Source organism: Seriola dumerili, unplaced genomic scaffold (genome assembly GCF_002260705.1).
Source record: "Seriola dumerili isolate Sdu_G_001 unplaced genomic scaffold, Sdu_1.0 BDQW01000017.1, whole genome shotgun sequence".
NCBI classification, from domain to species: Eukaryota; Metazoa; Chordata; class Actinopteri; order Carangiformes; family Carangidae; genus Seriola; species Seriola dumerili.
In genome coordinates, this window is record NW_019174272.1 from 13,283,792 (window position 1) to 13,299,736 (window position 15,945).

A 15,945-nucleotide genomic window follows, 5' to 3' on the forward strand; every position below is an offset into this window, starting at 1 on the left:
TGTCTTACCTTTGACACACGGCTCTGCTCGTTAAAGGGATAGTTCAGGTTATTTGAGGTGGGGTTGTGTGAGGTACTCATGAATATTCATCACATCAACCACAGTAGATTCTGTTCAGTGCGCTCCCTGTTAGGAAAGCCGACTGTGAGCACCTGGCAGAGCTATGTGTTGCTGTGCAGGGGACCACGAGAAAAAATGTGTTTTAGAGCCGTTTAAAAACACCCACTGAAACAATCCAATATCCGTTTACATGGAGCTTCATGTAGAATAATTTCAGCGGTTTACCCTCCTGTGAAAACAGCACTTTCCTTTGGAACTACATTTTTCAACCGCTGAACTACCGTATTCCTACGCACAAGTGCACCTACAGAGTACACTGTATTAGTTTTAAAAAAAGCCCTTTAATGACTAAGATTATATGATAACCGGTGAACACTACAAAAAAAGACGAGGTTGAAAAACAAGATCCAAGAGGAGTTGAATCAAGGGCAACTGTTTCATCTTCAGTTCAACCTCTGTTGGATAAGCACGACCTAGATGACGGAGAATCCTCACTGACATCTTTCATGTTGTTCATCCCTCTGCAGAAAAAACTACAGGATCACCATCGAGCGTCGTGCACATAGTGAAGAGGGCGACACCCGGAAGCACCGTCAGTTACGAGAGGACTCCATCAGATCAAACTTCTCGGCAGCGTAACCAGCAGCAAGCCCCCCCTCCCTCCCTCCCTCCCTCCCTCCCCCCCCTCACAGAGAATCACACATCTGAATGTGACCAAAGACTGATTTTGTGTTTGTATCCTTCAGTGTTTTGATTTATTGTAACTCAGGACAGTTGTAACAGTCACAAAGCACCACTTGTGTTCCTTGATGTTCCTCCATACAAACGTATATGATTGTATTGGTGTATAGAAAGCTTTGGCCATAATATTCTTGAAGGAGTTTTAAAGAATTTATTTTAAATATTCAGACAGGGGTTACATGACTGTGAATGATTCAGAACAGTGTATGTAACACTACATTATCATGCACTAGCAGGGTGGGCAAGGTCTGCTGTACTTTTGCCTTTCAGGTTGACAAATAGAGGCCTCGTGTTTGAGGGTAGTGAACGATAATGGCAGAGCAAAACTTGACACATCTGGAGTTAACTGACTAAAAAGGGATATAGGCTAGATCTATATCTATATGTATAGGCTATAAGCTACTGATATTAAGCTACTGATATGTTTTCAGATCACCAAAACCTTGTTGAGATCCAGCAGCCTCCATACAAATCAAATCCCTTATGAAGTAGTGTGAGAAACACTGGGTCACATAGCATCTCCTCTACACCTTCACACTGGCTCATTTACAGGGTTTCCCTTTTAAAGTTGGCATACTTTATAAAGTTTGCTTTATAACGGTTAATAGATTCTTCACTAATAATTCATAGATCAGTAATAAGAACAACCTGAGATGTGTTTTGGTTATTTTTGCTTAATGGCAAATCATCCTCCAAATGAACTAAAGGAAATCTACGATTTATAACAATCTTTTTTTTAATCTTCTTTTTTTTTTTGTACCCGTGGCCTTTAGTTCTGTCAGTTATGATCATCCCACCTGTCTGATCTGTACGTAGCAAAATAACTGTGTCCTGAGGTATTACCGATTACTGTGGTGAGTACAATCAAACACCTTGTATTTGCTACTTTAAGTTGTTTGACTCCTCCTTTATAACATCTCCGGTACAGAGTCGTCATAACTGATTGAACCAACGGCCAGACCTACAAGAATAGTAGTAACAATACACACAGATGATGTCTTGAAAAACATACACCACTGGTCAAAGGTTTTCAAACACCTCAATTTTTCCAGCTGTGAATTTTATATAATTCAGTGTCTATGGTTTAATTCTGAAATTAAACCATAGAAAAAATAAACAAGTAGAGATTTTAAAACAAGGAATCATAGAAATTTCTTGTGAAACTAAAAGTTCTTTCTACAATGGAAATCAAGTATTGCTCAGAAAGGTGATCAAACACTGCCGCAGAAGTTCCCACTAATGTGTCACTTGCAGGTGGCTTTGCTTTTACCTTCCGTCACGTTCATCCCAAACCAGCTCCATGGAGATCAGGTCTGGAGACTGTGCTGGTCTTCATCATGTGAAGCCTCCACCTGGTTCTGTTCTCCTAATGTTCTGTTTGTTTCAGCACTGCCTTTGTACAGACAGAGGGCCCTTCAGTCATCAACCTGTAGGAATTGTTTCATTAACTTTCAAGGCATTTACTTCCATTTCCTGTTTTCTATTTGTTTTCTTTTTTCTTTTTTTTTAAACCATGGTCAGTTTACCACTGACCTTTGTACCATTTAAGGTTTTCCTTTGGAAGTGAGCTGCTGAAATTTGAATAAAAACTGGAAAAATTGAGGTGTTCTCAAACTTTTGACCAGTACCATATTTTCCTCATAGAGCTATCTAAAATTCAAAGCCAGTTTCCTGCTGGAGGAAAAACAGTAGTTGTTTTTATTAATGGTTTATTATTGATGCATTCATTATTGAATTATTTAACATTACCAAAGAAATATGTCCCAAATGATGAACTCTTTCTAAATATTCCTGCTCAGAAAGTGGAACAGAACTCATCATTAACTGATATTCATGACAAATAATATTTCTGTGTTATAAAGCCAGACGTGAGATGGTTCTATAAACAGTAGAGACTGCATTAAAAAGAGAATTTAACTCCACATTAGTGATTTTTTATGTAAGTCTCTGTCAGTTGAGTTGCATTATTTATGCAGGATTTAAAGTCAAGGTTTTTATAGAAATTAAATAAAGACAATGAACTTGGTAAAAAAAAAAAAACCTTCTGCTGCTTCAATTTGTGAGTCTGGGAAAATATTCTGATGGTGAACTGATTTATTCTGGACAAACTCACTCAAGTGAGTTCATTAATATGCTCCATCACCTTTGGTTTTTAACTGGGAGAGAGCAGTGATTGGTCAGCAGGTCTGAGGGGTCTGGAGGTGGAGGGGACGAGCAGTTCAGTGTAACCTGGAGCCAGTCCACACAAAGCTTTAGAGACAAATGAAAAGTCTAGGAGGAAAAAGTCCAAAGAGGTGAAAACTCCAGCTACACTTTTGTTTGATTTTTTTTTGCCTATGTGTGTGTAGAGTACAAAGTGTACAATGACAAATCGAGTATGGGGGTCGGGGGTCGACTTTTTTCCCATGGCAAAAGGGAACCTTGTGCAGCACAGCCTTCAGTGAACTGAAGTGTTACGGTCCTCACGGTATCTTGCTTGTTTAACTTAAGCTGTCAACAAACGTAGGAGTGGAAGTATAAAGTAGCATAAAATGGAAATACTCAAATGAAGTATAAATACCTCAAAACTGTACTTTAGTACAGTACTTAGAGTAAATGTACTTAATTGCTTTCCACCACTGCTGATATAATTACTTGAATTGTTATATTTCATAGCTCTTCACTCTGTAGAGCTTATAGATCAAGCCACAGACCAAACAGGATATCGATTAAGAATCTCATATCTATACCTGTAACGAGAAGTAGTTCAGTTGGATTAGCTGACATGAAACCCTCTCCTCCTCTATAATCTGCTTTAGTTTTGAAATCTAGAAAAGAGCTTGGGTTGCTATATATGAATGCAAGGAGTCTGGTCTCTAAATTGGACTGTTAATATTCTGATCCAACAGGCAGATCCAGATATTTTAATCATCTCTGAGTCATGGCTAAAAAAAACTATTCCAGATGCTAATATACAGTAAGTGTTAATGGTTTTAACCTTTTTAGAGCAGACAGAAAAGGGAGAGGTGGTGTAGTAGCTATCTATGTTAAACATGTTTCATTGTATCAGTTGCTACTCCCCTCATCTGTCCCTTGAGAGTTTGAATGTCTGGCTCTGTCAGTAAATCTGGGGAAAAAACAACAGTGACAGTGATTAAGGCACATAGACCCCCCCCCCGGTGCTGATGATATTTTAGTAGATATATTTTCATTGATAGACATTATTCTCACTAATATGCCTCATAGATATTCATCCAGTGGATTTTTGCCCCAAGATTTTAGTGACCACTGCCCTATTGCCTGTGAAAATATGCAGAACAAAGACACAAATCATATCCAAAAGGAATTTCAGAAACTTAGACATTCAAGGGTTCCTGCATGAATTAAATATGTGTGACTTAGATAGAGTGACTCTCATATCTGACCCAGACCTGGCCCTAACTTATTTCTCCAGCACTTTTAATTCTATTGCAGACAAACATGCTCCCTTTAGGAGACTAAGGATTAAGGACAGACATATTCCCTGGTTCTCACCCGAACTATCTGTAGCAATTACTAAGAGGAACTTGGCATGGGCCAAAGCTAGAAGAACTGAGGCTGCTTCAGACTGCGTATTGATCAGGCAGTTACAAAATAAATCCACTGCTATGATCAGGAGAGCTACATCTACATATTATCTCAATTCCTTATACCTGAGTGCCGATAATCCAGCTAAATTCTGGAAAACAATTAAATCAGTGAAGAATAATTCTGCCACTGCACTTCCCCCTCAGTTACAGTGTGACTGTGGTTCCATAACTGATAAAATATAAATTCGTAATGCTTTTAATTCTCATTTTATTAAATATCTGTCAACAGAGTAATGAGCCCCCAAGTCGCAGGAATCCTCATAGTTTCTGTTTTAGTCCACTGTCTGAAACAGAGGTGAGAAATGCTCTTCTGAAGATAGACCCAAAAACGTCTACTGGTGCTGGTCAGCTTGACCACAGTCTTCTGAAGATAGCTGCTCCAGTCTTAGCTGGGCACCTAACATATATTTTTAACCTGTCTCTTAGCTCAGGAATTGTTCCTAAGATCTGGAAATCTGCACACATGTTTCCTCTTCATAAGGGAGGAGACTGTACTGATTTAAATAATTATTGTCCAATCTCCAAGCTCTCTTGTTTAGCCAAGACCCTTGAATCTTAAGTTAATTGTCGGCTTAATTCATTCTTAAAGAGAAATAGCATTTTAAATACTTTTCAGTCTGGTTTTAGATCTGGTCATAGTACCATTTCAGCTGCATCTCTTGTTCTCAATGATATTATATGTTGTCTTGGCAATGGACAGTACTGTGCTGCCTTGTTCATTGATCTGTCCAAAGCCATTGATACAGTTGACCATTTACTTTTAATAGATAAACTAGCCTCTGCTGGCCTGGATCAGATTGCCTGCCAATGGTTCACAAGTTATCCTGCAGAGAGAACACAACGTATTGCTGCAGACTCTACACGTTCCACTACTTGGAAAGTCACTAAAGGCGTACCACAGGGTTAAATTTTAGAGCCCTTACTTTTAACCTTATATATTAATGATATTGCCTCATTCTATAATGGCTGTAAGGTGCATTTTTATGCTCACATCATTGTGCTTTATTCATTTGCACCCACATTGAGGGGAGCCAGATATACTTTGCAGACAGCTTTTGAATCAATCCAACATTCACTCTTACAGCTTAAACTTTTTCTTTAAATGTTTCAAAAACAAAATATAATTAAATTTACAAGATTGCACTCCTGGAAGGAAATTTGTTTCAATATTTGCAAGTTGGATGGTTATAAAATTGAAAAAGTGTCCTCCTATAAGTACATTGGGGTATTTATTGATGAAATGCTCTCCTTTAAACCTCATGCTGAGGCGCTAGCTAAGAAGTTAAGGATGATCCTTGGGTTCCTTTTTAGAAACATCATGTTTTTCGTCTGAAACTAGAAAGCGGTTAGCACAATCTACTTTTTTGCCTGTACTTGCTTATGGTGATACTATTTATATGCATGCTGCTGCTACCTCTTTGAAACAGCTTGATAGTGCTTATCACACAGCACTTTGTTTCATTACTGGTGATCACTTCAGAACACATCACTGTAATCTTTACCAGGCAGTGGGTTGGTCATCCCTGGCTGCTTGGAGAAGACAGCACTTGCTGATATATATTCTTATAAAGCTATTTTACAAAAACTGCCCAATTATCTAACATCCCTCATTGTGTGGCGGTCTAATCCACACCAGACAAGCACTGGTTAATCCTTGAAGTGCCACAAGTCAAAACCAAACTGGGTAAAATTGCTTTCAGCTATTGCATGCCTAGAGCCTGGAATAACCTTCAAGAGACAATTAAATTAAATAACATAGTCTCTTTGGGCACTTTTAAAGATTTGTTATTTGAGTCTGATCTTGAGGGCTGTAAAAGTTTTGTATAATTTTTAACATAAATTTTAACTTTTTTATTTTTATTTTATGCTATTAAATGATAAGGTACTATTGAGGTTGGATGTTTTGTATTGATTGTTTTACATTTTATGAACAAACGAATGTTTGACTGTTTTATATTGTTTTTATGATTCAAATTCTCTGTATGTAACCAGGGCGCCACTGAAAATGAGACCTCTGTCTCAATAGACTCCCCTGTCTAAATAAAGGTTAATAATAGTAGTGATAATGATAATAACTTTTACATGTTTTATACTGTTCAGTGACCCAACCAGGTAACACTGAATTCCTCAGTGAAAACAAAGGGGGTAACTATTATACAAGCTAATTCAAAAAACCAAACCACCAACAACAACTTATCCACCACTGTATCACTGTTCATGACTGAGCACCAGTGTTTGCTAACATTAGCTCACATTTTATATTGGTAATGAAATAACTAACATTAGTTAGCTAAACTGTAACTTAAGGTTAAAGTTTGAAACTACCAAACATTAGTTAACTAAATTGTAACTTGAGGCTAAAGTTAGAAAACTATGTCAACATTAGTTAGCTGTAATTTAAAGTTTAAGTAACTAGGCAACATTATTTAGCTGAACTGTAACTTGAGACTTAAGTTAGAAACTAGCCAGTATTAGTTGTGTTAATAATCCATTCGGTTGACAGCATTAATAAGTCCTCTCTGTTTTGGAGGCATTGACATTTGATTGATGTGGTTCATGAAAACATCCATCCTATTTTATGTGGTTAGTTGACTGTCCAAGTGTTGGTGATTCTGAGAAAAAAAGAAAAAACTAAAAGTAAAATTTTCTGGAATATCAACATGACATCCGCACCACTAGCAAGGTAGTTAGCTTATATCAGCTAGAGCGCCCACTGAGATAACTTTTAACTGTTTAAATCCAAGTTTTAAGGTAAAGTCATTTAAGCGTACCTTTGAAATTTAAAACGATGTATTTCACTTGACAATTGACCAGGTTTGTTTGCTACCTTGTGAGCTTTCTTGCTAACCAGCCTAGCGTGCTAGCAAGTTAGCATAGAAAGCTAGCGTGCTAATGTTAGCAACTAATGGTGACTGAAGGATTGAATAAAACAAGTAGTCTTTCCACTTTTACAGAACTTTCGGTACATAATTTATAATAAATGGTTTGCAATTAAGTTTTGTTAAATGCATAATTTGTCACATTACATTTTAGAAATTGCACAAATAAAGCTCTGAAGAAATGCAAGATTTGTGACTGAAATACTCATAGTCAAAAATATAGCATTAGCATCATTTAAATCTGTCCTGTGGGTAAACTTCTGTGGTAAAATACATGTTTCATTTGCCGAATGTGCCTACAGCTTCAGGACATTCATTCTATTCCAGACACAAATCCAGCTGAGCCAAGAGCAAAGGCTTTTTGTGGTGCTGTTGCCTCCTCTTACATTGTCTCTGGTTGAGAGGAAAGAAAGAGGGAGAAAAGACCCAAGTGTGGCAATTCAAGTCAATGTGGTATGTGAGTTTGGCTTTTCTCAGTATCTCAGCTGCCTGGTACATGCCTTTTTTCCGGGGCTTTCCTCTGCCCAGGCATCTGCTGCTTCACTTTCAGCCCCTCAGCCCTGCAGTCCTGTGTTTGACCCATAGGGCTCAGGCATTAGTCTATCATGTTTTGTACATTTGTTTTTCTGCCGGTCTCCATGTTTTCTGTTTACTCTAACTGGACCCAGCCACTCCCTCCTGCCCTGTTTCCTGCCTTCCTTCCCCCACCTCATCACACACCTGGCCGGCCCATTTCACTCACCATTTTCCAGATTGTCTTTGTGCATTCAATCAAGCTTTCCAGCCTTGTTTTTACCTGTTCCTTTTGTTGCTTGCCTGGTTTGTTACCTGCCTCCAACATTACAGTGGACTTTTGAACTGATTTTTCTGAGTTGTGATAGAGTCAAAATTAATCTTCTTTCCTTTATTGCCCCAGGCTTCTACTGCCTCCGTGTTGTATTCATTCACTCACCATCAACCTTTAATTCAATGTAAACTGTTCCTGCTTATGTAGTTTCTTAACAAGGGTCAAAGTTGGTATGCATGCATACATTAAAAGTTAATAACAAACCTTCAGTGTTTTGAATTGCAGGGAAACAGCAAAAACAACATATTACACAACAGCTGTGCTGACAGGAACAGGAGCAAGGCGTCTATCAGTATCTGTATTGATGGATGTTTCCTGAGAGCGGTGAGCATGTCCCACAATGTTCTTGTTTATTCATGCCCACCCCTAACAATCCACAGCTGATACGGTGCTTAATGTGGACTACTCTGTAGTTAAGTGTTAGTGGGGAAGGAAAGGACCCAACTGTGGAAATCTTCTTTAAAGCAGGAAGCTTAACATTGCAGATTTGCAGATGCTAAACATCTGCAAATCTGCTCAGTGTTACCACAACTACTTGCTCTCCAACGAAACCACTTACAGCCTCTTACAGCTTGGAGTCAATGTCACTGGGAATTAAGGAGGGAACAGATTCACTCAAGTTTAATTGATGATTAGTGTTATCTCATCATCACTGTTGAATCTCATGTCTTGACTTTCAAATCTTAAACTCAATCCTAAACTGAATTCCAACCCCTAAACAAGTCTTCTTTACCAAATATGATGCCATTGCAGAATGAAAACAACCACAGAGTCAGTGTAATATTTAAAGTAATATACAGTGTAATTGTGACAAAATATATTTGTCAACCCGAGCACTGTTCAGTGCTCAGGCCCTAATAAACATTACGATTTCAATTAAAGCTACAAGCAGCTTTAATGGGTGTGGCCAAATGGCATTGAAATTCGGGGTCCTCCGACGAAATCTGATGAGCTTCACAATTTAGCGTCACAAAGGTGTTTTGATGAGGTTGACTGAAGATGGTGTCAATCTGATCAAATCTCTAGGAGGAGTTTGTTAAATTCCAATGCCTGTAAATCGCAAAATTCAATGTTCTATGTGCATACCAATTTTTGTGCATGTAGATGAAACCAATGGGGTATGAAGGGCCCCTTTGAAATTTTCTAGGTGGCGCTATAGAGCCAATTTGCATCACCCATGTGGGAGACCCATAAAATACACTGTTGCTCATAAGGTTGGAAAAAAATATTTTTTACCTCTTTCCATGAAATGATTGCGACAATGTGATTTATTTAATTTCACCTGGGTAATTGGGACACATAATCTAATCATTGCACCTGGTCAAAAGTGATTACTGATGCATTTAAATTGGAATAAACAGAGGATTGTGTCTGAAAATAAAATTATTCCAACTTTATGAGCAACAGTGTATGTAAATTTTCACCAGACCTGACACATGTGCAAAGTTTCGTGACTGTGAGAACAGAAAAGGCCTCAAAAAGGCAATTCATTTGGAAGAAAAACAATAATAACAAACAGAAAGGTTTCAATAGGGTCCTCACACCTGAGCAAGGTTTCACCATTCAGTGCTCAGGCCCTAAATATCCAGACTTAATAAAATTCTTACTATGTAAACCGTGATGCAACTCTCCCTAGAAATCACCTTTATATTCTGCTAATTTACTGTCCAGATCAGTTTTTTTTAATCAACATTTTGTTGAAATGTTTTCATTTACAGTTTATTTAATTTATCTCATACCAACTAAAGTATGGTAACACTTTTCCATGTTGCTTCGTTCTCTTAATCTTTCTAATCTTTTTAATATGGATCATTTTACATTTTTAAATAGCTATTTAAAATTCTTTATGGGATGGAACTGCTACCAGCTTAAAGCCAAAAAGACCGAATCTTTAACAATGTGTTGTATTTAGATGATGATCTGATGATGATGATGATGATCTGATGATGATGATCTTGATCTGAAAAGAAACTAACAACTATAGCTGTAAGATAATGTAGTGGGGTAGAAGTAAAAGGTTAAATTGACTGTAAATATTCATCATCAAAAATGGTCTTGGTTTCTTTCTACCACTGGTTTTGAAACCCTATCATTCACCATGACTTGCGTGTGGTACATATGGTACATGTTTGACTGGAGAACATAATCCTGATATCATCTTCATTCATGATGTTACTAATCAAATTGTAGTTTGAGCTGTTTTAGTTTTAGAACCATCAGATTATTTGTATATTATTCTTGTGTTTTTAAATTTTTTATTGAAGACTACATACAGTTAATGAAGTTTAGAATTTGCAGAGGAAGATAAAACATTGTGTTGACATTACGCAGTTGCATGTGAGGTTGGCAAACAGTGGCATCCAGGCGGGATGTTTGGAGTGATGCCTGAGGTTTGATTGGCATCAATGTTGTAAACATCAGAAAAAGGAGCCACTCAGCATTAGCCTCAACAAAGAAATCTCATTTTGGCCATTTCCCTATTACCCTACCAGAAAGTCTATGATGTCGATTTGGACATTATCCATCTGCATCTGTTGACTTAGGTGACGTCAAAAACCTGTTATCAGATCGAATTCACACACTCTTCATGGCCAAGTTGACAATTTGCAGAGGAATGTTGTTCCCTCTCAGCTTTGGAAGAAATGTCTTCCTTCCTTCTTTACTTTATACTTCCTCTCTCATTAGTCCCGTACATGCCTTATGGTTGTTTTACTTTCCTTCTGCATACCATTCTGTTTTTTCATATTTTTGACTGAACCCAATAAATCAAATGTCTTTAGTAAATTGTGACAAATTATTTAAAAAATATTTACCTTTCACAAAATAATCAGTAAAGTACTAGGATTTCTGGGATCATTTCTTTTTGTCTAGGTCTTCATTGTGCACATCAATATGTCGGATATTTAGTAGTCTGATAACCAACTTTGCTGCATTGTACATCAAGGTCACTTCATAGATTTGAAATGGAGCTGCAACCTCCATTTAAAATTTTGAACAAGGTGAAATGGATTGCTGAGCCATGCCTTTGGTCTGTCACTCAGCTGCAGTGTTTCCCTTGTATACATATTGCCACTGCTGCAATGTCATGAAGTTGCAATTACACACCTCTCCAGAGGGCTTTTATTTTGAAAAGACAGATAAAGAAACACCTGGCTGATGAGAGAGGAAGATGGATTTAACGAGCTGATATTAAGTTTGATACATTTTTATTACATAGTAATGTTCACTCCGACCGATGGTGTACTACTACCCAGGTACAAAATGCCTTGACTGGTCATCAGGTGTACTGGGACAAAGCCCAGTGGGGTGTCACATCAATGTGCTGGTGGACCGTCAAAAAATCCCAAACTTTTTAGTGGCCCTGTTTTGTCACTTTCTGTACAAGTCCTCTGTATGCCTGTCATTCAGGGTGCGCATGAGAGAATGCAGCGTGTGTGAGGAAAGTGAGGAAATAGAATATTAAACTTATTTTTGTCTGGAGTATTTTTTCCTTTGTTGTGAGAGCGTAGTGGAGAGAGAGAGGGGATGACATGCAGCAAAGGGTCTGGAACAGATTCGAAGTTCGCATTTGAAGTTGACATTTTTCAAAGCACTTGAAGAAAACAACTGGTGGATGAGAGAGGTCAGAGGAGAATAGACAGACTGGCTGGAGCTGAGAGAAAGGCTATGGTCACTCAGATAACCACTCTTTACAAATGTGGTGAGCAGAAAGCTTCAGAGTGAACAACACGTCCAACCTACAACAGCATGAGGACCACATCAGGTTCCACTTCTGTCACCAAGAACAGAAAACTGAGGCTGCAGTAGACACAGACTCACCAACACCAGACAGGTGAAGACCTGGTCTGATGGATCTGGATTTGTGCTGAGGCAGCAGATGGTAGAGTCAGAGTCTGAATCCATGGACCCAACCTGCCTTGTGTCAACGTTCCAGGCTGGTGGTGGTGGTGTAATGGTGTGGGGAATGTTTTCTTCTTAATACCAATCAATAATGGTCTGAATGTCACAGTCTATCTGAGTATTGTTGCTGACCAAGTTCATCCCATTGTGGATGGGTTCACAATCTTCTAATGGCTACTTCCAGCAGGATAATGCTCCATGTCACAAGTTTAAGTCTTCTCAAACTGGTTTCATCAACATGACAGTGAGTTCAGTCAACTTCAGTGTCAGAATCAGATGCCCGAACTAACTCAACTGGCTACTTCCAAGTTCCACACCCTAAACTTGTTGCATTTTTTTGTTATTATTTCATATAACTTATTATTATTATTATTAGTACTAGTAGTAGTAGTAGAAATAGTAGTATTAGTATTATTAGTATTATTAGTATTATTATTATTATTGTAGCTGTTGTTAATGAGTGATGTTCTTAAAGGCTGTTAAGATGAATTCACTCAATTTATGGTGCCTCATCAGGCTGTGCTGCAACAGTGTGCTGGATACGACAACACAACAACTACAACTTGTTTGGAAAACTGAAAAAGAAATATTTATCCAGATTCTTTTGCATACAATCAGGACTGGCTTATTCTTGAACATAAAATATTTCTGAATATAAAATTATGTATGAGAAGTATGTAAAGATACAAACCACTTCCAACTGTATGAGTTTTAGTGATTTTGAACCACTGTATCAGACTTCTGTCAGAAGTACATTGTTCCCTTTTGCCAGATTAGAGTTAGTACAATTTGTGTATGTGTCATCTCATTAATTCATCAAAGTCAAATGAAGTGTGTTAATCTCACAGTGCATCAAGGATAAATTCTGAACATCAACACAACAGCGCTGGCTGCTCATTTCCCTGCACTTAACATCTCATGGGAGGAGTGAGGAAAGGGAAAACAAGCAGTGCTCTGAAGCCTTATCAGTGATTGCCTGACTAAAGCAGGCAGCAAATAAGAAGAGTGTGACACTGAAAACACTAAAGAGCTGGAGAGTTGAGCAGTGGTGCAGACTTTCTCAGCCTTTACTTTTTCATTTATACATGCTGTTTTTAAATGAAATAAGAACTGTTACACTAAAGAAATAGGCTCCATGTTGACATGCATGCCCTGTGTATACTGATACCTCATACAAGTAAACTAAAGAGGGATCAATAGTCCTTCCAAACTAAAATCAAATGGTCAGATAGCAGCAACCCACCCCCCGTCCCCCCACTCCCTGCATCAACCATTTTCTGTAACTTTCCAAAAACCCACGATGCAACATTCACTCCAACGTTGCACCATGATTTTCTAGCTGTGGAGTCTGCAATTGTACTTTTCTCTCTAGCTACATTTTTTAATTTGTTACTCAACTGTTTGTGACACTTTTCATGTGAACGACTGAGCACAACACTATGAAAGTCTTCCTGGAGACACCATTTGAACATATGCGTCATTATCACCATTTATAAACATTAACACGTCTGATGTATGAAGCTTTCCACTTCCTGTGTGGCCGTTCCAGACATGATAAACACTTGATTTCCGATGTGTTTGGACAGCATATCTAACAAACCAGTTCTGAGACCCCATGAAACCACTTTAACCCCAGTTCATTGGGATGTACCAGAAGTTCTGTTAATTTCCAACCAAATACTGTGCAGTATATTGAACTTATCTAAAGCATGCATCAAATTTAATCAGCTTTATTTTGCTGAAAAAGGATGCAGACACAAACTTCTGTGCCAAATTACATCAAGGCAGATAAATGAAAATCCTGGCCTATTTTAAGTCTGGTAAGTTCCATTCCATTGCTGATTCCTTGCTCAGTTACCATGGTAATTTATACTGCTGAGCTAGCCTGTTCCACAGCAGCCTAACTGTCAAGCTTAACTTAGCAGTTTGAATGAATTTGTCACGGCCCCACTGTATCTCTAGGTGGTTTTCTCTCTCCCTTGTGTTTCTGTGTTTTTCCCCCTCCCCTGTCATGTCTCTCTGTATGTGTGTGGCGATGGCTTCCCTCTCCTTTCTCCTGGCTCATCTCAGCCAGTCTCCGCCCGCCACACCACCTCACCAGAAGATCTTCAAGACACACCACCAGCCACTGCCTTCAACCCCCCTCTGCCAGTCTCCAGCCCTGAGCAGCCACCAGCATCCCCTTCCCTTATCGTTGTTTCCATTAAAACCACTTGTCACCCTTCACCTCTATCTGTTTTTGGGTTCAAGAAACTTACAAAGGCATCACAGAATTTCCTACGGCAGGAAACAGAATCTCAAAAGACAGTTCCATCAAGTGTCTTTTTGCACTCACATCACTTTAGTCATGACCCTAGGAAACTAGGGTCAACCTCCCACCCCTCTGTTTCATGTGCTTATAAGCCAAAACAACAAACATTTCAAGGTACCAAGAAAATGTCAATGCCTTATACTGATTCATAATAATTCTTTTGGTTATAACTTGTGCTTCACAGTGTAAATGATATACATGTGTCAACCCTACAGCTCTTACCAGCAAAATAAAGTCATAGTCATTAGATCTAGATTAGATTTGGCTCTTATATACAAAAGGATACTTTGATACTTTATTCCTCAGCTAAAAAAAACATTTTTTCTTTAAATATATAGCTGTATGTTGATGAATTACACAGGACAGATTGATATGGTTATAGAAGGGATATGTTATGTTTACTACTGTAGGCATTGTATGATTAAAAAGGCAAATCAGCCTTAAACTGATGATTATGATTGTTTATGAACATTGTGACATGTGAACATTGAACATTGTGACCCTGAATGCCGTTTGAGATTGCAGAATGATGTACAGGGACAGACAAGAAAGTACAAGTATGACATGTTTAGATAACAGGTTCAGGTCAGAGTGGTGTGAGGAGAGAAGAGGCGGAGTGACCCTGTTACACAGAGAATGTGTGTATAAGAATGAATGACTGAAACAAGGAAGTACTGCACTCTGCTTAGACAGGAGAGAGGAGAGCAGGGTGATTCCAGAGCTCTGTAAGCAATCTCAAACTTCTATGCTTGGCTATACTTTTAATAAATTAGATGTGTTGAACTTTAAATCTGTGTCCTGCATATGTAGAGGTTTTACATTGTGCATTGTCATATTAATAATGGAGGCTATCAATCATATTTATGAATTATAAAATAAATACCTATGTTAACCTTCAGCCCCAAATCTAAGAGACTATAATATAGGCTACAGTTGGCAATATACATTTAATTAAACATTAATTGCTTTTATTCTGATAGCCAGTGAGAGAGAGGATGGATTGCAGGAAGGGCCAGATGTCGGACTCAAACCTGTGTCGTTGCATTCATGAGGAACTATGATAACATGAGCTCTGCCAGGTGAGCTATAGCAGTGCTGTACTACTGACTTTACCTGGCGAAGGTGAGGTGTGTTTTCTCACAGCACACAGAGCTCGTCAGTTACTGCTCATTGATAAACTTCTCCAGTCCACCTGTAGCTGTAACTGGTTGGTTTTACTTGACGTCACATTATTCACGTATTATACAGGTGAGGTGGTTTCCCTAATCAGCAGGGTTTTCCTTTCTTTCTGTGACATGATCTTGTTTTCAACAATTGACTGTTGTGGGCTGCTTGTATTGTCTGTGTGCGCACATAATGCAGCTTCTTCACGCCTGGTTTGAGTTAATGTTGACTAGGCATGGACAAATTGTGTTCATGGAACGGCTTGAGCCTGAAGTGAACATCGACATTAGTTCTAATCGGGTTTTTTCAAGTAGGCGCAGATTTCCTTAGAGACATTAATGGAATACCCCCCCCCCCGCTCGTAGCTGCATGTGTTTGTGACCACAGGTATTGGGCTGTCCATCAGCAGCCAGACACTAGTCTAACTAGAATTAC

At 38.5% G+C, this 15,945-nt stretch overlaps 1 protein-coding gene across 1 annotated transcript in view; it reads left to right on the forward strand.

Moving 5' to 3' along the window:
• Positions 1–699, forward strand: part of npr3 (natriuretic peptide receptor 3) — a 37,274-nt gene extending 36,575 nt beyond the window's left edge. The window contains exon 8 of the mRNA XM_022757198.1: positions 588–699. Coding sequence (XP_022612919.1) covers positions 588–699 — 112 coding nt within the window. The remainder of the gene's footprint in view (positions 1–587) is intronic.
• Positions 700–15,945: the final 15,246 nt, after the last annotated feature.